The sequence below is a fragment of the Ptiloglossa arizonensis genome, chromosome 11 (assembly GCF_051014685.1).
Source record: "Ptiloglossa arizonensis isolate GNS036 chromosome 11, iyPtiAriz1_principal, whole genome shotgun sequence".
In the NCBI taxonomy this organism is placed as follows: domain Eukaryota; kingdom Metazoa; phylum Arthropoda; class Insecta; order Hymenoptera; family Colletidae; genus Ptiloglossa; species Ptiloglossa arizonensis.
The window spans coordinates 8,429,453-8,452,468 of NC_135058.1; the positions used below are offsets into that span (position 1 = coordinate 8,429,453).

General features: G+C 45.4%; 1 protein-coding gene across 1 annotated transcript in view; it reads left to right on the forward strand.

Moving 5' to 3' along the window:
* LOC143152626 (zwei Ig domain protein zig-8) overlaps positions 1-19,946 on the forward strand; it is a 45,015-nt gene extending 25,069 nt beyond the window's left edge. The window contains exons 2-5 of the mRNA XM_076322947.1: positions 5,896-6,047; positions 15,740-15,950; positions 16,920-17,216; positions 19,758-19,946. Of these exons, the coding sequence (XP_076179062.1) occupies positions 5,896-6,047; positions 15,740-15,950; positions 16,920-17,216; positions 19,758-19,942 (845 nt within the window). The 3' untranslated portion in view covers positions 19,943-19,946. The remainder of the gene's footprint in view (positions 1-5,895; positions 6,048-15,739; positions 15,951-16,919; positions 17,217-19,757) is intronic.
* Positions 19,947-23,016: the final 3,070 nt, after the last annotated feature.

The following is a 23,016-nucleotide window of genomic DNA, read 5'->3' on the forward strand; positions in this document are numbered from 1 at the left end:
CAGAAACGATCGAAACACGAGACAGACGGAACAAAAGAAAGGAAATAGACCGATCCACGATTACGCGGACGCGACGAAATTTCGTTATAAACTTCAATACGTACACTGTCGTTGAAAAGTTCCGTGCACCCTTTGACGTTTACAGAGATAAAACTTTTTCACATTTGCGTCCGGTGTTTCGACCTTTGTATCGAAATCGTATTCATCGGATCGCGTAACACCGATGACCACGGTTACAAATTATTGGGAGAACAAATACGATTTGTGAACAAATTGCGCACGAATTCGCGATAGATTCCCGTCTTGAACGCTTTCCAGATTTTTGCTTATTAATCGGGTGGCATCGAATCAGTTCGAAGCGTATCGCGATAAATTTTCCCAATAACGAGAAAATTGATTCGGTGTGTGTTTGCAGTGTGCAATAAAAACGAACGGAACGTTACAACGATGTATCGTATCGAATATTCCGATCGGGTACATTCACTGTGAGAATACTTTTACAAATGATGAAAAAAAAAAAAAAGAAAAAACGCCGAGAGAACGCGACTCGTTCGTGAAACGAGTCCAAAGTGTGTTCGCGACCTTTCATTGGAATCGATGACACGAAAGTTGAAATTACACTGGCAAAATGTCGCTCGACTTTCAAAATCGTTTCAGGACATTTCGTATGGGTGGAAGCTACGACGTTTTAAAATTCCTCGAACACGTTCGTTCGAGATATTTCAGAGCTGCGAGAAATCGAACGAGTGTTCGCTAGTGGAACGCGTGCGACAACAGTTTAACACGCGAACCTCGTTATTTTCGTTCGTGGCTGTTTTTCCTCGCGTGCATCTGTTCGTTCGTACACTACCATTTTGAGAAAACTGGTCAACGACACGACAGATGAAACGACGCGATTCATTTTGAACATCTTCTTTCGGAACAGGCTTACAAATTAACAGACTTGTCTATATAAAAGGCGTTTCAATTTTTTCTCCTACTGTTAAATATTCCATATTTAAATAAATGTCCTTTCAATTTTTTCCATAACTGTAAGTATTCCATACTTGGATAAATGTCCTTTCAATTTTTTTCGCAACTATTAAATATTCCATACTTGAATGAAAGTCGTTTCATTTTTTTCTCCTACTGTTAAATATTCCATATTTAAATACATGTCCTTTCAATTTTTTCCATAACTGTAAGTATTCCATACTTGAACGAAAGTCGTTTCAATTTTTTCTCCTACTGTTAAGTATTCCATACTTAAATAAACGTCCTTTCAATTTTTTCCATAACTGTAAGTATTCCATACTTGAGTAAAAGTCCTTTCAATTTTTTCCACAACTGTTAAGCATTCCACACTTAACTCGCAGCAAAGTAATACATAAATGCGGCTAACGATAGTTACAATATCTCCTCGAGTGTTCGGAAAACTGGTCTCCTACAATGTTTGAGAAACTGGGACAATATCTCCTGAGTTACATCCGTTTCGATCTGTAGCCGTTCGATCGGATACAAACTATCGCTACCAGTGCTCGCGTACAAGCGAATAGACTTTGGTAAAATGAAAAATAAATACAAACCGCGAACATCGGCTGGAAAAAATATTGAAAGCTCTTAAACTCTGGTAGATAATCGTTCCGTGAACGTTTCTTTAAAAATGTTTCTCTATATATAAAAAACAGATTCGAACAAAAGTGACGCATACTTTTACGCGCGATACAATCCTAAAACGAAAAATATAAATTTACAATAAAAAGAAAAAGAAAGAAGTTAATCTCGAAATGACCTTGAAAATGTCCACGCATTAAAAGAGCAACCCTACCGTTTGAACCCCTCCTCAAAATCATGGAAGATCTGTTCCACCTTTTTCCTTTTTCCCTTCTTGTAATAAAATAAAAAGTTGACCTTAAAATGACCTTAAAAACGTTCACGCGCTAAGAAATCAATAATACCATTCACGTCCCCTCTCGATACCACGAAAGACCTGTTCCACCTTCCTCCTCCCCTCTTCCAAAATAAAACAAAAATTCACCTGGAAATAACTTTCAAATTCTCCACCCTTCGAACACCAACCACCCGTTTGAACTCGCTGCTTAAAATCACGCGATACGTGCTCCATCTTTCCCTTTTCCATCTCACACAATAAAAAAAAACACCTTAAAAACACTCGCGCGTTAAAAGGACCAACGATACCGTTCGAATCCCCTCTCGAAATCGCGAGACCATCATTGTCCTTTGTTACGATCGGTCGTTGGCGAGACGTCTCGGTTAACGTCAATTAATAACGGTACACCCTGTATACGTGTACGCATCGGGGTATCGCGTTCGCGTTGCGGCCTACGCGGGACAAATAAAGCCAAAAGCGAAACGACGATTAATTCGCCACGCCTCTTTAAGCCAGGAGTACGCCCCCCCGGCCCGCCCACCCATAGAAATTCTATACACCGCGGAAGCCGTGCACGGGTCTCAGAAGTGGATTGAAAGTCGTTCGGCGGTCGGAGCGCGCCGGTGAGGGCGAAACGAAGTTAAATAACGCGCACGACGAGTTGCCAACGATAGCTCCGAAGTGTAAAAAGTTTCCACGAGGAGCTGTTTTATCGAGGCTCTCGCTTCTACTTCGCCGCCTCTCCTCGCGTATTCCCGGCGTCTCGTATAAACTTACGAACTCGAAGCGTCGGCCGATAAATCGGGGACGCCTCTCGATTCCCGCAGACAACGGGGGCGCGGATTTTTGCGTCTCGCTTACTCGCTCGTTCGCGTACACGCTCTCGCGCGCATTCCACGTTCTCCGTTCTCGGAGCGATATCGTTTCTCGCCCCCGCGTTTTCCGGATCCACGTCGGAGAACGACAAACGCTTTCGCGATAAACGCGACGACTCGCGGATGCTGCTCGATATCTCGGCGCTGGTAATATCCGGGGACAAGTTGATCTTCCGGGGAAGGGGGTCGTGTTTTCCTCTTCCTTTGGGCGGGGAGAAAAAAGAGAGAAGAAAAAAAGAGAGGAGAGGAAAAAAAGAAGAAGACTACGAGAACACGTACCGTATCGTATCACGTACCGTTGTACGGAGAGGGAGGTTTGATACGATGCGCGAACAAATACGTGCTTCCTTTATGGTTCGAGTCGGTGGACCGGATGTGGGGCCCTCAAGGTCGGTTGGAACGAAGCCCACGGTTGCCTTTTCGGGAGCCGAGTGCTGATCCCTCGCCTTCGGGATCCCTCGGAATCGGGATATACCCGGGATTAGTATCCATTTCCCCAAGGCGCGCGATGGCTTGGCAGAAGCTCTGATAGGATTTATTCCGAAAGGCAAAGGGGTGAAAGGGCCGGATAGAGAGAGAACCGAGCGTGTATGGACGTCACGAATACGAAATACACTATATTCCGCGGCGATCCCTTTTATTATTCCATCATGGGAACGTCCGCGCACCCCCGTCCCCGAAACCCCGCCCCCGTCCAACCTACCGGCGACCGATAGTGGATCCGTACAATGTAAATTCGTCCGTACGTAACAAGCTCGTGCTCACCCCGCGAGTAACCGTGGAATCATGTTAATGTATTCTTCTAAGACGCAGCCGACGTTTCGGGTTAAGGGGGCGAAACTTTGCCCGCGATAAACGTTCCGTGCTCCCCCGGCCCCCGCACCTTACAACGTGGAAACGATATCGTGTCGTAACACCTTTCCGTGAATTCGCGAAACGACCGCGGCAACCACGTCCAGCGTGCCAACGCGTTCGGGCAGCCGACGAATCGATTCATTTTTCGTGGCAGAATTAACACTACGGGATATATTAATTCGTATTACGAACAGACACGATCTGTTTCACGATCGTTCAACTCGGTGAATGTGATTTTATTATTAATTGCGCGGAATTGACATTTTTGTGGGAGAATCAACACCACGGGAAGTATTTATTGGTATTGCGAACAGATAGTTTCATGGATGTTTGAGTCGGTAAATTTTAATTTGATTTTATTATAAATTGCACGGAATTTTTGCGGGAGAATTAACAATACGGGAAATATTAATTCAAATTACGAACCAATATGCTTAATTTTACGATCGTTCAAGTCGGTAAATGTTAATGTGATTTTATTATAAATTGCACGGAATTTTTGTGGGAGAATTAACAATACGGGAAATATTAATTCAAATTACGAACCAATATGCTTAATTTTACGATCGTTCAAGTCTCTAAATGTTAACGTGATTCTATTATAAATTACACGAAAGACGTCAAAGAAAGTTAATAGGGAGGAATTGGAAAACGAGTGGATTAATCGTAGCGAAAGAACGATTAGTGTGATAATTATTGGGATCAAATTACGAAGAGATTCTATAGAAATAACACAATCTTATTACAGATCGCACGTTAAATATTAATGAAAGTTAAAACGTGACACTTTTTCGAGTATTCGCGAAACGACGATGTCGCTTTTGTCGTGCAACACGTTGCAAAACAACGAATCAATTTACTTTGTCGTAAGAATTACAAGTATGAGAAATATTAATTCAAATCACAAACGATCGTTTAATTATCCAGAAATAATACAATTTTATTGTAAATTACACGGGGAAATATCATCCTCTAATATTTTTCACTCCTATCGAGAGATAATTATTTTCGTTCAATTCGATAGAGTAATACGTAGATCGTGACAAAAATGAAACGGATTGCATTATCGTTCAAACGCCATCCACGTGCCTTCTAATTGATTTCAATTTTTATAACGGTATATTAACGATCGACAATATAATATTCCCGTCATAAAACGCGTTGCACGGCAAAGAACATTTCTACCGAACTGTAATTTTGAATTTAATCGAATAATAATTTGTAAATCGTCGCTGCTGGAAAATGGAATACGTTATTGGTCGAAAGCATCGTTTAAAGAGTCCTTTTTAACTGTAATAGTTTCGATTCTTACAACGGGGCTTCACCGACCGGGATCTATTTGAAAATAACAAGAAGAAAGTCTTAAACAAGCACGAGTATATTTACTTTTAGACATGAACCAAAAAATTGAAATATAACTAAAAAAACATACACTCCTGTTCAACCCCAAAGTGTTCTTTCTTCAGCTTCTTTGATCACTCTTACTTTTTGTTATTTTCAAAAGTATTATATACGTATCTTTCGGTAAAAATATCCCGAATATAAAAAACTTATATTTTTAGCTGTACGATGCACCGAGGGACCCAAGAAAATATCGCTCAGTCTCGTTTGCTGTAACATTTTCGATCGTAACAAAACTGAATCGAGAAAGATCCGACGAAACGCGTTAAGGTTCAATCGTTCGTAAGTTTCGTTGATAGATCTAAAATCGAAGAGAACCGTGATCGAATTAGGGGCAATTCTGATCCGTGAAGTATCACGAACGGTGAAACGTTGCAATGAATTTATTTCGTAGGAAAATTCGCGCGTGGGAAACGCGCCCACGAGAATCGCTGGGGATGATTTCAAAGTGGACGCGTTGTTCCGATTTTCACCGCTCGGCAGTCTCGAGAGTCAGCCGTCTGTTACGCTTCACCGTCTCGAGTGTACTAAATCCTTAAAAAAAGGAAAAAATAAAAAAAGAAAGAAAAAAGAAAGAAAGAAAGAAAAAGAACATCGTCGCGATACGTCCCCGTTCGAATCGCGCGACTCGCGTCAAAAAAAAAAAAGAAAAAAAGAAATATATATATTATATATATATATATTCCCCGACTCTCGCGGTCTCGGAGATATTTAAACGGCCACGGTGGATTTATCGACCCGCCCTCTCCATTTACGAGGAATCTTTATTTTTAATATCCTTTCGAACGAGAACGTTTAATTTTCGTCCGTCTCTATCGCGCTCGAAACGCCCGTGGTGCGAGATATTCGATTCGTTGGAAACTCGCATGGTTAAAAATTGATCGAATCTTTCAGGGGTGAGCACGAGGTCTCATTCGTTGGTGAAGAGGTTCGACGGGATTTACACAGGGCCGTACTTCGACGCAAACACCCCCACGAACATCACGGCCCAGTTGGGAAGGCATGCTTTCCTGCCGTGCAGAGTGCGGCAGCTCGGTAATAAATCGGTAAGTCCACCATTTTGCCCACGGACACGCTCCAACTTTCAGAGTAAACGATACTACCTTGCCGTGAAAACTCGAAGCTTGTAAATATCCAGTTACGAATCTTTGAGAATTTTTAACGGGAGAGAAAGACAGAGAACAAGAAAATGGGTAGGTTCGAACACGAGTTTGAGAACACCTAGAATATCACGGGTTAATTTATATTTCATCGAGAAGTCGATTAACGTCTCGAAATTGAGTCGACGGACACGGGGGAAAAAATCACTGCTCGTTTAATCGATCCTCGGAAAATTTTAAAGTTCGTACCGTCTGTTCATAAATACAAATCGTATTAATTGACCGACGAATATTCCAGCGAGGTCTTTAATCGTCACCGATCGTTACGAACGAGCTCACGAAGGATATTAAGTTCAATTTTCCAAAAAAGCTCTCCTGAAACATTGATCTCGAACTAGAGTTCTTACTTATGAAATACCTGGATAGATAAAAATTGCCCGGGTAATCGATCATTTATAAGATATGTAACATACGCGAGATACACGACGAATTGAAATAGCAACGTTCACGCATTATTGGTTTATTCTTACGTTTCGAAGGCCGTCTATTCGTTTTCATTTCATTTCCTATGATTCGGTGGTTTCGAATATTTCACCTATCTCAGGTATCGTTTGAAACGTCCGGATAATTTTTGAATACTCTAGTATCGGGCATCTCAGACATTCGATTGAAATCACTGGCTCTGTTTTAAATATTCACCTATCTTGGACATCGTTTGAAACTCACGGATAATTTGTTCACACTCGGATATCTCATTGGTATCTAGGTATCTCAGAGGTTCAGTCGACATCGCTGACCCAATTTTAAATATCGTATCTATCTCGGGTATCATTTGACACAACCTGGTACTTCGCGGATACTGTCTCAACGTTTCGGGTTGGAAGCACCGGCCCTGTTTTAAATATTTCATCCATCTCGAACACCGTTGAAGACAACCGGGGTAACTTCTGTACACTTGGACATTTCATCGATTCCTCGGTATCTCGCGAGCGCAATCTCCGTTGACATCGTTGGTTCTATTTCGAGGCAATTACGAAATACGAACGATTACGAAATACCACGATCGATCGACCGACCGAGTCGGTTTCCCGAATTTTCGTCCACGAGAGATCGATCGTAGGTCGTTCTCGAACCAGACGCGTCCGCGCGTAACTCTTCGTCAGTTTTTTCCGCGCGCAGAATGGCCAGCTGACGCCACGGGACGCATTCCTCTCGGAAACGCTTCGGAACGAACGAAGATATCGCGGCGAGCACGAGGAAGCGGCACGTGCTACCGCGGACAAATTACGGATTCCTTAATTTCCTGGTCGATTATGAGGTATTCGCGAAGTTCCCAGCGGCGCGTTATCTCGTCCCCGTTCCTTGCGGAGGGTAGGAAAAAAAAGGAAAAAAAAAAAGAGAGCCCCACCACGACCGGATACCGCCCCTGCGCCCAGATAAAGCAGATTTATTCGCACGCGAATACCCAGTTTTCTGTTGACCCAACGTCGATGGTATCGCGCGTTACCCGTCGACTCGTCGGTTTCCATGAACTCGTTGATCCGCCATCGAAAGTTCCGCTATCCGTTCGAGCTCTCCGCAGGGCCGCGTCCCGTCGATATTCCGCGCGGCAGAAACGTCCGATTCCCGCGCCTATTACAATAATCGAAATAGCGACGATAACCCGATACACGCCTATGGGCCCCGCCACGCCCCCTTACGGTATCTCCTCGGTCGAGGGGAATTTACGCCAACTATAAAAGTCTAATCTGTCCAGATTCGTGGCCGTTAGGTGGGGATTATACGGGCCGCATGAATTTTACGATTCCGCTAGAGAGAGAGTAAAAAAGAGGTTGAGAGGGTGGAACGAAAGAGATAGAAGGGGAGAGAGAGAGAGAGAGAGTAACAGAAAGGTGGTGGTGGTGGAAGGGAGGAATGAAAAAAGTAGTGGTAGAGAGAGTGATAGGAGAGGTATTAGTAGAGAGGAAGTAAGAGAGAGATAGGGGGAGAGAGTGAGTGAGAGGGATGTAACGGTAGAGAGAGAATAGAAGAGAAGTAGTGATAGAGGAAGAGTAAGAGAGAGGTAGTGATACAGAAAGAGTAAGAGAGAAGTAGTGATAGAGGAAGAGTAAGAAAGAGATAGTGGTAGAGAAAGAGTAAAAGAGAAGTAGTGGTAGAGGAAGAGTAAGAGAGAAGTAATGGTAGAGAAAGAGTAAGAGAGAAGTAGTGGTAGAGAAAGAGTAAGAGAGAGGTAGTGGTAGAGAAAGAGAAAAGAGAGGTAATAAAAGAAACGTAGAGAGAGAGAGAGAGAGAGAGAGATAATTAAACAGATTAAAAAGAAGGTAAAGTTGGAGAGAGCAAAGGGTTAGCGGTGGAGAGAGTAAAAAAAAGGTTGCGACTGAGAGAGTGAAATAGAGGTAGTGATTGAGGGGAAGTAAAAGATAGACAGTGGTAGAGAGAAGGAGAGTAAAAGAGTCCTAGACACGGAAGAGAGTTAGGGGCGGTGAGAGAGGAAAGAAAACTGGAAAAGGGAGAATCCAAGGGAGTAAAACGGAGGTAGAAAAAATAGAGAGAGAAAGAGACGGTAAAAAGGAGGTAGAAAGAGCGAACGTCAGAGAGGGAGGACCAGGAACGGCCACTTCCCCTCTCCTCCCTCCACCACCTGCGACAAGGTAACCCAGATCTCGTCGTCGACGGGGGAACGAGTTCGGGCCTCGTAAGGGCGCGTTTAAGGACCGTCCCTTGAAAAGCAACCCGGGGACAACGACGTTGCGCACGGGGCAGTAAAAGTCTTGTTTTTCTTTTTTTTTTCTTCTTTCTTCTTCTTTTTTTTCGTACGCGGCCCCCGTATCGCTCGTTAGCGAACTTTTAACCCGCCTACCCCGGCCCCCAGGTTGCCCTCCTCCCTCCACGGTCCGCCGTCTGTGTATACAGCAACGAAAGTTGTACATACGTCGAATGAGAGCCGAGGACTAAGTGTCTGGCGACACGCGACCCTTGTATAATCGTCCGGTTGCGTACTTAAGGGTCGCGAACCCCCGTTACCGGCGTCGACCCGCGCGCACGACCCCTTCACACCCCCTCCGATACTTATCGCGCGCGGAATTAAACGTACTTTTACCGCTGACTTTCTGTCAACGGCCATTGTGCGACACCCCTCTCCGCGCCGCACTCGGAAACACGATTGAAAGCGATTGTTCTTTGTGGACAATTCGCGGAACGCGCCCCCTAACCCCCTCCCCCTTCCCTCGTCCCCCGCCGACCCACCCTGTTTGCATTTCCGTGTTTCGTTCCGGGAATCTCGCACGCTGTGCACAGTATTCCCGAACCGCGTGACGAAAACTTTTCAACCCGTTCGTCGACCAACGAAACCCAACCTGAGAAACCTGGAGATTCTCGACCATCGCGCGTACCCGACAGCATCATCGTCCCCGTTTACCGATAGAGTCGAGAGATGTCAAAGTTGAATTGTCTCGTCCGTTATCTGCTTCCCGAAGAGCAAATTAACGTCATCGAGGATCGTTGGTGATACAAACGATGAAATTGCTTCGATCGTAGATCCGTATTCGGTCACACTTGACCCTTGAACTGTCCACTTTACTGTGGACTCCTTAGTTGTGTACAGAATGATCGAACGCAACGTGACGAACGATCGAAGATTTTTGTAGCCTGTACTCGTTATTTACACGGATTTGTTGCGCGTTACTATTGGTACATCGGTATATTGGACAAGTGGACACGATTGGGCACGGTTGGGTTAGTTTTGCGTCGAAAGATGAGGAAAGATAGGAGTTTTTCCTTCTCGATGTCTAGCTGGAGTTCTTGGAAACATTACTCTGACGACTTCTGGAGGATGTGATAAAGGAAGAGTGAGCTGGTGAAAATAGGAGAAGGGAAAAGGTTTCGTCCCGAGTCTGCTGGTACATTCATCGATAAGGCATTCTAACATGCCTTGTACACCAAAAAGTTGGGCAGTTTCCTTCTAGTGGAAAGTGCGAGAGGTGCAGCCACTTTATTAATAAAGATTCAAGATCTGGAAAAGATCCTCGGTTGCTTTTCAGATATTTCGCAGCTGTCCAAAACCACCCAAGTTACGATCACCGTCGACCAATGTGGAAAATGAAATACCTGTGGTACTGTTCGGCAGTTCGCTACGCGAGTTAATCCTGTCGCAAATTGACGGATACCGAGAACTCGCGCAGACCGTAGGTAGGCTTCGACAGTCTCCGAATGAAAGATTCAGGAAGCTTTACACACGGTAACTTATTCCGTTCGTCGATAACTCGCCAGCTGGGACTTTTGGACAACGATATCCGTGCGCTCCACCTGCGAGTTGCCCGCTCGTGCAACGAGTTCCGCGATCGTGTTACACTTGGCGAGAAACGATTTCCAAGAATCCCAGGACACGAGGTTGGAACTAGCGACTCTTTTTTCCCTCGTTTAGAGAAAGAGAGCCACGATCGATCACCGGTCTCCGCAAATAAATAATTTCCACGTACGAGCGAGTATCGATGCCACGGTGGGTCGTTCGCTGAAAAACCGTGAGCGGATCACGGGGTCGAAACTAGGCGTGAAGGAAATTAAAATTAGTTCACCACGTGACGGTGTACGCGTTTCGTCGAAACAGGAAAAACAACTCGAATTGAAACTTCGGTCACTTCGGTGAACAAAGTAGAATGGGAACACTTCCGAGCTGATACGTGTACAGTTTGGAACATTTGTAGCGTTGGTGGGTGAAGAGATACCTCCCTGGGGACGCCGTGTAGTTAAGGAAACGTTTCTCCGATGCTTTCCTGCGTCTTGTTGTGCACTCGAGGAGTGTAATATCAACGGTGCTCGATAGATGGCGCTGTTTAAAGACCGCTGGCAGTGCGCGTTGCTAGTGGACGAAATTCTGACCAATGAGAGCCGCGTTCCTTTCGAGACAGATGGTTTCATCGCCCAGCAGTACATTTGGTCCGTTAGGTCGATTCTTCTGTCAAATTGTATCGATCTTGTAACCAACGTGATTTGAATCTTACATCGTCGATTTACCACGAGACGGAGCAATTTGCGTTTGAAATTTCTACGATAGCGATCAGATTTTTGTAACCAATGAACTGTCGCGCAAACGTTTAAAATTGCTCGGTTGTCGTCGACGATAATAGTATCGTTTCGCATCTATCGCGATATCGATGGTACAGCTCGGGAAAGGTTCCAACGTTCCTTTAACTTTCGATTTCGAAGCATACTCTATAGAAAGAAAAACATTTGCGTTTGGAAGTTTGCGCGATATCTTTTCGTCGACGCGATTAGTGTAACAGCCTCTGGTAAAATCTGGTCAAAGAGTTTAAGAACACGAAATTATAATTCTGTGGTCTTGGAACGCGGAATCTGTTTTGATAAAAGATAGAGTCGAAGTGTACAAAGCCCTCGGGGCTTTTATCGGGTCCCTTTGCTAGGCTTCGCGTAGTTCTTTGTGAGAACCTTTGAGAGGGAACACGTTGGCATTCTCGAGATATCGCGCGTTCCAGGGCACGTGAAATCGAAACAAAGAGACGGTGGGTCGCTATCGAAAATTCAACGCTACGTTGGACGTGTCAATGAATCCTAATACGGTAGACATTAGGATTATCCCGATCGGATGAACGATCGATCGGTTGAACCAAAAATAAAAACAATAATACGGAATCCAGAGCTTAGAAATTTGATAGGATGAAAGACGAGCTTAACGAGAGTAGAATCGTGTATTTAAATTACGACAAATGTAACAATGTATGAATTTATTCGAGTGAATTTATCGATCTGTCGATTGGTTTTCTTTCGTATTAAAAGTAAATTGTGACCGGTTGAAGCAGAGCTTCTTTATCGTACCGGTAAACTTTCAAATAACGTTACTGTCGTTAGGGATTCTACGAAATAACAAATACGAATCATCGAATATTTCTATCGAGAACATTCTCGTACGTGGAAAACTTTTTACGGAATTACCACTTCCGTTCGTCTCGATCGTTTCCTTTCACAAGTCGTCCAATTTACACCCGATATACGTTCCATTCTCGCGTTCACCGAAATCGATCGATCGAGATCGCTCCAATGCCCGCGAACGTTTAAACGACCATTCGATATTTCCATTTTTCACGCCACGGCTGGAACAATTATCGAGAATCATCCTCGAACATGGAAAACCATCGACGCGTTAAACACCTCGAGACCAATTACCACTTCCGTTCGTCTCGGTCGTTTCCTTTCACAAGTTGTCCAATTTACACCCGATACGCTTTGTTTTGTACCCACCGAGACCAATTGATCGAAACCGAGCAATTGTAAGTTGCTCGGAGCCGTGGAGCTACACCGCGACGATTACTCGGCGCGCTTAAGACGACTCCTCGATTTCAAGGTTTTTGTGCGTCGAAGATACTCGAAACTCGGTGACATCGTCGATCCTACCGTTCCGATATTATTTATCGAAGCCAGCCCGGAGTAAACCCGATATCACTTAGTTTCGAGTTTCCTTCCCCGATAATAATCACGGCTCCGTAGTCGACGATGAAACCGGGTTCATTAGTCAACCGAGGGGAAGGAGTCGTCGTTGTCGTCGTCGTCGTAGTCGTCGTAGTCGTCGTAGTGGTCGTAGTCGTAGTCGTTACGCAAACAAATTTTTCTTCCAGTCGAAATTACCAACGATTTTCCCCGGCGTCGACCTGTATTACTCGAGAGCCACCACCCCACCGTCAAAGAAGCATTTACTCCATTTTGTTGATTACGACTCCGTCGGTTCGAGTACGGTTCGTCGTTACACCTGTGCAAAACACCACCCGCGGTGTACGACGCGTGCTGAATCGACCCGGTGCAAGTCGTTCGCGATACTTATCGCGGAAATAAATTGAATGTACTCCTAATACGCTTTCTTGCCAGGCAACGTCTCCGCTGCGACGAACGGAGAAGAAACATTTCGCGAGGCCGATCGACGGGCGATAAATTAACCGTAGACAAGGGAGAGGGGGGAAGATTGATCGACCCGAGATCGTAAAGTCGAACCGTAGTAGAAGGAGGAGTCGTTTCTTTTTCTATCCCCCACCCCTTCCCTTCCTTCACCCCACTTTCCATCGTGGGGCAGCTTTTTCCGTGCTTTTTCGACTCCTCTCGATTCGAAGCTCCCCAACCGTCCCCCACGTATTCATCGCGGCGGGGCCTCGCCCAGAATCCGCCCCAGACGCGCGGCTGAATTTCACTCGGTCGCTAGAAAACGTCCCTATCGCTTTATTTCCCCTCCACGTTCCTCGAAGAAACATCCGCGCTTCCGCGAGAGAATATAACAATGGAGCGCGGCGGGACGTGCGGCAGAAAAGATTAATACCCTCCCGCGCGGTGCTTCCACGTCGAGAAAGAAGAAAGAAAGAAGAGAGAGAGAGAGAGAGAGTGGGAGGAAGAGGAGAGAGAGAGAGAGAGAGAGAGGGGAGAGAGAAGAAGGAAAAAAAAAGCACCGGTATTGACTTTTCTCGTTGAAACTGATGAGAAAAATATACGACCGCGAACGGCTGTACTCCTTTCTTTCTTTCGATTCTATTTTTATTCCGAACGATCGCTCCGCGCTGCTTCGTTTCGTTGAAAGAATTCCGCTGGCTGACGCAAAAAAAAAAAGAAAGAAAGAAAGAAAGGGAAAAAACGTGGAGAAACGGAGAGTGGGGGAATAAACACACACGTACGTACACGTACGCGGTGAAAAAAACGCGTTCGCGTTGCAGATGCGCGGAGAAGCATCGAATTATGCACGATGTGTGTCGTAACGCGCGAGCGTGTTGCGTTCTTTTTCACCGCTAGTGGCAATTTTCAGATCGCGCAAATTATTCCATTCGTTTCGCTCCGGTGACTATTAACTTGTTAATTATTTAGAGAAAAAAAATATATATATGTGGCCGCGCGAAAGGTAAGCAACCTCGTCGAATGAAAAATTACACCGGTAGAAAATACGGCATCGCGCCTACTGCGGTAACAATTTTTCTCTACGGTCGCTTTTGAGGTATGCAGGTCACCTTTGTGTTCTCAAATGCTGTACTTCCTGTGTTCGTCTTCTGATACCGCCCCGTTAAGGGTAAATACAACGACCTATAACGGAAGGTCGCTCGAGGTCGGGAGGATCAATGATGAAAAGGAACTACTTATCGGGACACGTCGATGGTTACCAATTAGTATACCCGACGTACGAGCATCGTTACGAAGACTAAACGCGCGAACGGCGCGTTGATAAGGTCACGTGTCGATAATATTTTTAAGCGATCGATTTTACGGTACACACACGTTCGTTCGGGAAGCGTTTGTACGATTTGCGAAACAATTCGAATGGAATTCAACGAGAATCGAAGTAATCTCTGTGCATACTTTATCGCGCGAACTTACAAGTATGTTCCTCGAACAATGTTTGTTATTTTACGCATCGCAGTATGGAAAAAATTCTGTTTCTTTTAGAGAGAGTGAACATCACTGTACGCTGATAAATATTTTTTCGCAAAACTGGTCCACGATGACCCCGAGTGACCCTCGCTATCGATGGTAAATAAATATGGAAACGCAGAGATCGTCGACAAACTTCTATTGCTTGTTCTTTCAAAATACTCTAAAATTAGAATTCTACTAATTTTCCGAATCGACCGTATTTAGAAGCGTTTAAATCGAATGCTTCGATCTCCAAACATCGTTTGCAAAGAATCGAGCGAAAGTACTCGTACTACAGGTGTGACGTTACAAACTGTCCGTTCAAGGTCACCGAGGTGCTTCTTTCACCGCGTTGTGCATTGCGGGGGAAAAAAAAAGAGAACAGTCTCGAATTAGGGGGAATGTCGTACCACTCGTAAGTAGAACGTGGACAGCCTCGAGTCAATTCGCCTTACGACGACCGACTATAACGTCTGACCCAATACCAACCCTCGCACGAAATTTCATTTTTTTCCCTCGCAGAACACCACTACTCCGTCGTTCTATTTCCCGTCTCTTCTCACGAACCTGGAGACACAGGCATAACCAGGGATCGTAATTAACTCGATTCGCGGTGGGGGAATAGCCTTGAGCGGCCAATTGATTTTTTTCCTGGCTACATTTTAACTACGACGTAACGTGTACTCAACTTTTATACGCGCACGGTTTACATACATCGATATTATTAGCTACCAGTGACGTGTTTCCCACCTACTTTCTACGACGTACTTTTGCCAATTTTCATTCATTTCTCGCCCGATACCCACTCACTTCGACGAGTAAAATAAGTATCTTCAAATTTACTTACAACCTTCGACAGAAACCGTGTACTTCAAGATTGAATACAATTTACTAGAAGAATTCTTGGTACACGAAGTAGTGTACAGTGTCCGATCTCGATGATTCTCGCGAATGTTATTCGCTGCAAAGTGGTCGATGAGATTATTTACATCGAATAATATTCCTCTCCGATTTCTTCGAAAACGTATTTTCGATACGTTCGATTTTCGAGGATCAAATAGAGCGCGTAATTCCCTCGTTATTCCCGCGTTTCGATCTCCCCCGTGTACCCCCGTACTTGTTCACCCTCGTTGGAATAAAAAAAACGAAGCGTGATCCGATGTAGAATTTAAGGGAGTAAAGGTACGATAATTGCGTAGTTCCAATGATCGATTTGTGTCTTGTTTGTTCTCGGTACGCGAAAGGTGGCGTGGGTCAGAAGAAGGGACTCGCATATCCTCTCCGTAGATAGAACCATGTTTATCCCGGATGAAAGGTTCCAGGCGTTTTTCGTGGACGCGGTGGACAGCTGGACGCTCCAGGTGAAATACGTCCAGGAACGCGACGAAGGCGAGTACGAGTGCCAAATCTCGACCGATCCGAAGAAGAGTCACATCATCAAGCTCAACATCGTCGGTGAGATGGCGCGGATCACATTTTAACACGGGACGGGGACACTTCTTTGTCGCGCACCAGCGTTATTTTTATAACGCTATGGAAGAGCTCCGCCATCGATCGTGCGATGCACAGTAGAACCTCGATAATTGTAGCAAAACGGGGCTGAATATTCCCGCAACGAAGGTGCCGACCGATCCAATAAGACGTAGTCGTACCACTTGCACGATGCATCTCCGCTACCTGTGGTTACCGCTGTTCCTTTCACCCGCGATTTCACTCGTTGCCAAGTAACCGGCCCTTCCATCTCGACGCAATTCAACGAACAAGGTTCTCGAACGATCCAGCTTGTATTTATCGAGGTTCCATTGTACCGCCTGGATGAAATTCCAAGGTGACGAGTCGTTGAATCGAGAAACGGTACAAGTACAAAATTAACCGCCCTCGAATCGTTTCGAAACAACGCGTAAAAGCGTAGCAACCGTTTGCGAATAGTCTCGAAACGGTATGTAGAATGCACGGTTAGCCATTGCGAAGTAATCTTTTATTGTATATAAAATACATAGTAACCGGTGTCGAATAATCTCCAAACGATATACAAAGTTCACGGTAGTCCCTTTCGAATAATCTCGAAACAATGCGTAAAACCGTATACTCATACCTATCTTTGTACCATTGAGTCTAACGAGTACCCAAAGCTGTTTTCTCGAATATCTCGAAATGTAACAGTTAAATTTGCACGGTTCCTCGATTCATCGATTCGATTCTACGAACGTAAGAGTACAGTTATAATTAATTTTTACACGACTTTTAGACAGTCGTTTCTCGTTCGAACACTTGCCACTCGATTTGTAAGTAATTCGTCAGGTTCGTAGATAATTTACAATCGACGAGTGAACGACGAGATTCGTTGTCGATCGTTCGCTGATCGATACGATCGATTCGTATCGGAACACGGATGACAGATTTCGCTCGTCGATGATTTTCCAGTGCCAAAGATCGAGATCATAGGCGATCGCGACATGTACGTGAAGACCGGGAGCACAGTCGCCATACGGTGCATGATCAAACAGTCCCTCGAGAACCCGTTCTTCGTCTTCTGGTATCACGAGGGTGACCGCGTCCTGGACAATCAGTTGGGCAAGATCGACATCCAGACGAAGAGGATCAATAACGACACGGTCAGCAGTCTGGAGATTCGCAACGCGAGGCCGGAGGACTCGGGTAATTACTCTTGCAGCCCGAGCAGTTTGGACAGCGCGAGCGTGCAGCTTCACGTGTTGAATGGTAAGCGTTTTCGCATTCCATTAACGTAAATCTCTTTCGCGTTTCAGCGAAGAAATATGTAGTACCATAGCTGTGTCACGGACCGGAAAAAATGTTCCCTTAAGTGAATTTGAGCCGAAGATTCATTTTTAACCCCCAACGGGGAGAGGTCCACGACCTAGATCAGCAGCATCGTTTTGGACGAACAAGTTCTAGAATCCTGGCGGCCAATGGCCAGACGTATTTATAAAAAAAATTGCTCTAGACGTTTTTACGTACCCCTAACTTTAACGGAAGTATCCGTGGTTTTCGATCCTCGCGACAACCGAGGTGTTTGAAAGTCCGAATCAAACCTCCAAAGGAGAATTGTTCGCAATATTTTCATAATTTTCCATTCGGAGTTCTAACGCGAAACAGTCGAATTTTGTAGTCGACCGGAAAAGTAGATACTTTTATTATTTACGTTATACACTGTGGAATATTATATTTGAAATTGTATTTAATTTGTTTCGTACGATAAATTTATCATTCATTTTGAAACGATAGCAACGAGTTACCTCGTTCTCGCAATTTGCAACGCGTGCAACATTTATACTTTACGTGTTTGCCTTCTTCGTGTATCGGAGGGTTGTTAAAACGGAGCTATTTAAACATTCATCGGAAGCGGAAAACAAACATAAAAGTGTTGTACAAATTTAAGCACTTAATGGATGTGAAAAGTAAGCGAAACAACTGACAAAATTTCGGCATTTACCGTAAAGGAAAAACAACCAAAACGAACTGATAAAATTTTACTGTAAGCGAAAAAAAATAACCAACCGTCCGTCGGTACGATAATTGCAAACACGTGAATAAATGAAAATATTTTAGAAAAGTAGTATTGCCAATTTCTAGCTTCGATTTAATCGCGTTGGAACGTTCGATTGAGAAAATGTTATTAAATGTAACGAAGAAAACGAGGAGAAATCGAAGAAAGAGGATTACGTAACGTAGACGTAACTCTTACGTTATAGTCTGGAACGTTCGCATCTTGTTCATGGAAATGAATGTTTAAACCCATTTTTTGTCAAAATAGCCAGCCATTAGCATCTATTCTAGGATTTATGTATACTCATCGGCCTCTCTTTACGATCAGTTCCACCCAAAAAGGGCTTATCTGGGTCGTGACCTCATCTTGTGAGTGTATCGTTCGTAGTAAGTATGGCGTTGCTCCGAAAAATATCAATGTTTTTGGACGCGCTATTGCGCCAAAGATAATATTTTCGTAACGTCGGTTTTACGATTGAAAAAGTTTCTCGATTCCCGTGCAGTTGCGAACGCGAGCCACAAAGAAATGGGAAAATTCCAACTCGAATGAAAAGTATTAAGCTTATTACGGTATCGCCACGTTTCAATTACTTAAGCAATCTTTACGCGTCGAGAAGTAATTTGCTAAAATCGGTATACACGGCTCGATTTCTAACGTCACCGTGACGTAACCGATATAAACGTTACATTGTCCACTTTTACGAGGTAAATTTCCAAAGAATTCGTGTTCCGTGTAAAGTCCGAAACTCGACGGATTTAACCTCGGCCGCGAACACGGACATTTTTGGAAACTTCTGCGCCCTCAAAGACATTATTCGGTCGGAATTACTGCGCTAACCCCGTCATCGGGTTCGCAACAGTTTCAAAGTCACTTTGTAAAATGTCAGCCGCAGTTGCGGAAACAGACGGCGAGCTCTCGCATTTCGTCAAACGGAACCGTAACTTTTCAACGTTTCAACATTTTTGAACGCGGTAACGCGAAACGCAACGCACCGTGAAATTCGTTTACAAAGATTCTATTTAACAGTCCCCTAATTCGGAACTCGGTTGCGAATACAAGCCCGAGGAAAAAGTGAAACGCACACGGTGTCCCAGCGATGCGAACCGCGACAAACACCGTGGCGATTCCGCGGTGCAAAAAACGAATCGAGAACACGGAACAACAGTTTTTCTCTACGGTGCTCCGTTTTTCCGAGGAAACCGACTTTGAATATACATGATCCGCGACGCGCCTTTGAGAATCTGAAATTCACCGTGCTCTCCGCGCATAATCTGCGAGCAATATTTCCGATTATAAATACACGGTGGAACGTGGAACCATCCGCGGGTTGCGAACTACGATCGTTGGAATTAATTTACCGGGTGTCTCCGCTGGACAAACGATAAAATACCACGAATAAAAAAAAAAGAAAAGAAAATGATTCGAAACACGCGTGAAAAATACAAAAAATATTCTCTCTTGCAAAATCGCCGTGGTGTCCGAGACGCGGAAAAAATTTACAACCGGACCACCTCCGGAGTTGGACCGAATTTTATTAAACGCGCGCGTGCCCCGAACGACTTCCGGGTGAATTTCCTCGAAAAGCAGTGTTCCGTCCGGGGAAGAAAACTCGGTTTTTCCGATTCCGAGATTCCCCGTTGTTCGATTCGCTTTCGCCCCGTTGCATCGCGATCTCGTTGATTCCCGTGGTGTCGCGGCACGCGCCACGACACCAAAACCCAACACCGTGAAGTAATATCAATTCTCCACCGTAGGCGAACATCCGGCCGCGATTCAGAGAGGGATCAGCTCGGCACCGGGTGGCTGTCCGACGCTCTGGTGGCTGGCGGGCGTCGTGACGCTCTACTCGAGTCACGGTAGCCGATTGTTCGTCCTGGTATTGCTGAATCTGATGGTCCTTTACTCGAAGAACCCGTCTTACTTCGCGCCGGAACGATAATCAGGAACGTGACCGTAGGACTGGTGTGTCTGCAAGATGATCGATTATCTCCGACTACGAGAACCGGGAACACGACCACCTCGAGGAACGCTCCAGCGATCGGGACACGGGAGGAGGAGGAGGAGGAGAAGGACGAAGACCAGCGCCGCGCGGCTGGTGATGAAAGGCTTCCGCGGAAAGTGGAAACTTCGCGAAGACAACCCTTCGAGTGAACGCACGGGAGTCGGGAGAGTGGGAGGCACCGCGACGAAGAACCAACGACGCGAAGAAGAGAGTCGGATCGAAGTCGTCGGTTCGCGCGAGGGAGGGGTCAGTTGGCCTTCACGGCCAGCTATTAGAGCGTTTTACTTCACCGCGTCGAGTCGGCGTCGAGACGAGCAAATGTGTCGTTCGATCGCTCCACGGAATCGGAGTTTTATCATCGCCACGATTCCTAGCGACGATTTCGTAACCGGTCCGGTCCCGCGTATCGATCGATCGATCGGCGATTACATCGATGCGAACATCGAAGAACCATCGACGATCCAGTGTTTCGTAGAGCGCGGGATGTTAGGTGACGAGATTAGATTCTCGCGAAGAGATTCTCTCACGCGTTGGAACCATGGATCATCGAGATCGTTGAACGTAACGCGATACCGATTTTTCTCTCGGATAGAGCACAGCACGACCCGAGAAAAGGGGGTGGGGGAGGAGGGAGGAACGAGAAACGCGCGCGTGTATCGGGGAGAATGTGATCCGGCCGTTAGTAATTTAGGGGTTAATTAATCGCGTACGAGTGGCAAAGGGGAGGTAGGGGCTTAATTGTAAAATCGGGGCGAGTTCTTCGCGCGCGGTCGAGGCCTGCGAGCATGCGCGTGTGAACGCGCGTCAGTGGGGGGGAAGGGAGGGAGAACATGGAACGACACGAAGCTCGCGAATGCATTTCCCCTCTTCACCGAACGGAAACGAAACGAAACGAACGAAACGAACGAACGAACGAACGAACGAACGAACGGGAAACGAGGAAATATGAAAAAATTTACGAGGAAAAATGGAAAAAAAAGAACACGAAACGCGACAGAGAATTTTTTATAGGAATTATATAATATATAAAATACGATCTTCCACGAAAAAAACTCGAACGTACGATATATAGCGTCTTTTTGTATTCTCATCGTTTGAAATCGATCGTTTTAATAATCTCTGTATACGTCACGCGAGATCATTGTACATATTCGTCCAACGAGATAGCATCGAGAGAAAGAGAAAGAGAGAGAGAGAGAGAGAGAAAGAGAGAAAGAGAGAGAGAAAGAGAACAAGGTAAACAAATGGAACGCGTTAACGAAAAAAAAAACAAACAAACAAACGGTGTCCCGGCCACATCGATGGAAGACGACCGAGTACGCGGGTTCGAAACCGAGTTACACACCACCGACCCTTTCTTATTCATTGTTCGTCATTGTCGAGAAAAGAAAAGAGAAGCAAAATGAAAGTGTTTTTCGCGATCTTCGTGTCTATCTCGCCCGAGGAAGCCAAACGAAGTAACGAAGTCGCTGCGTGATCGATCGGCGAGATTCTTGTCGAGGAACATCGGGAGGGTTTCGTAGTTTCTTTCGCATCGTGTGAGATTAACTCGACGGTAACGCGCGCGCTAGTGTGATTCCAGCGGGAAGAAAGCCGACGGGAGGAGGGGTGGGGGTATACGGGGAGATCGGAGCTCAGGGGTGGGGGTATACGGTGAGATCGGGGCTCAGGAGTGGCGGTAGCGGTGACGCAACGAAACGAAGCGCGGCGGAGGAGTGGGGGCTGAGACTCGCGGAATGCCAACGGAACTTCGTCCGCGCCGCTCGATAGAATTGAAACTTGTTCGATGAGTGTATTTGGAAACGATGTTGATTGATATCCGAGTTAAGTGAACGATTAACGTAAACGTGTCTACGCTCGACCGTCCACCGCGTTTCACGAACGAAAAGAAAAAGGATCGTCGCGAGCAGGGACGACGTTACGACGATCCGTCGAAACGATTCGACGCACGTGGTACACACAACCACGTGCACGCGATTAACCTAACCTTTCGCTTTTTCCTACGGTCTTACACGGAAGCATCATATCCTCGTGTTTTTCTTCGTTTTCCAACCACTAACGAGAAGCGACGCGTCCGCGACTGCGCACACCTCGCGACGAGAAAAGGTCGCGAGAGTCGTTGCGAACTGTGTCGCGGCTTTGTTGTGTAATCTTAGACGCAACGATGGAGTAGGGTCACGGTGACCAACCGAGGGAAAATGAAAACACGATGCGCACTGGTAACGATCGAGAAGCAAACGCGAGCGAATTCGTCGACACCGAACCGGTATTAGACTTTTCGAATGCGACGATAATAATTTTGTATCTCTTTCTTTGAATATGTAACAATTACGGGGCCTTGAAGACTCACCGTACGCGATAAAAATATGTATACGTTGTATGTAGAACGTTCGCGTCGTTCATTTACCGATCGTTTTCTTCCTGTTCTCGGTGAGTCGAATATTTAAAGATCGTCCAAAAGTTCGACCTTGGTTAAACGAACGGAAACAAGTCTTGTTATCGGATTGACTCTGTTCCATACTTTACCGTGCGTTTCAATCTCGGAGGAAGTTACGTTAAAATCGCTTCTTTTCGTTCGTCGAAGAACCGTTCATATCAAAACGACGTGGTATCGAGACCCCCTCCATATCAGATTTTCACGCAGTTCCTGGAATACATTGGCGTCGGATCAAACCGGTAAACGCGATTGGTCGGTCGCGAGACCGGCTCCCGCGTCTGTCGAAATGTCATTTACTCTACGAATCACTGCCTGTATTGCTGACACTGCCTTGGATTGTTTTCTCGCCGAAAAGAAAGAAAAATTTAGAGAGAGAGAAAGAGAAAAAAGCTGTAAAAGAAGCGTAAGGCGAAGCGTGCACCGAATGTCTCGCGACGATCCACGGTGACGGAAGTTTCACTGCACGAAACGTATTGAGTATAGACACGAGCCAATGAAAGATATCGCGTACATAGTATGTCCGTGCATGCGTGTTCCGAACGAACGGGTCTCGTGAAAAGGAAATTTACGAAAC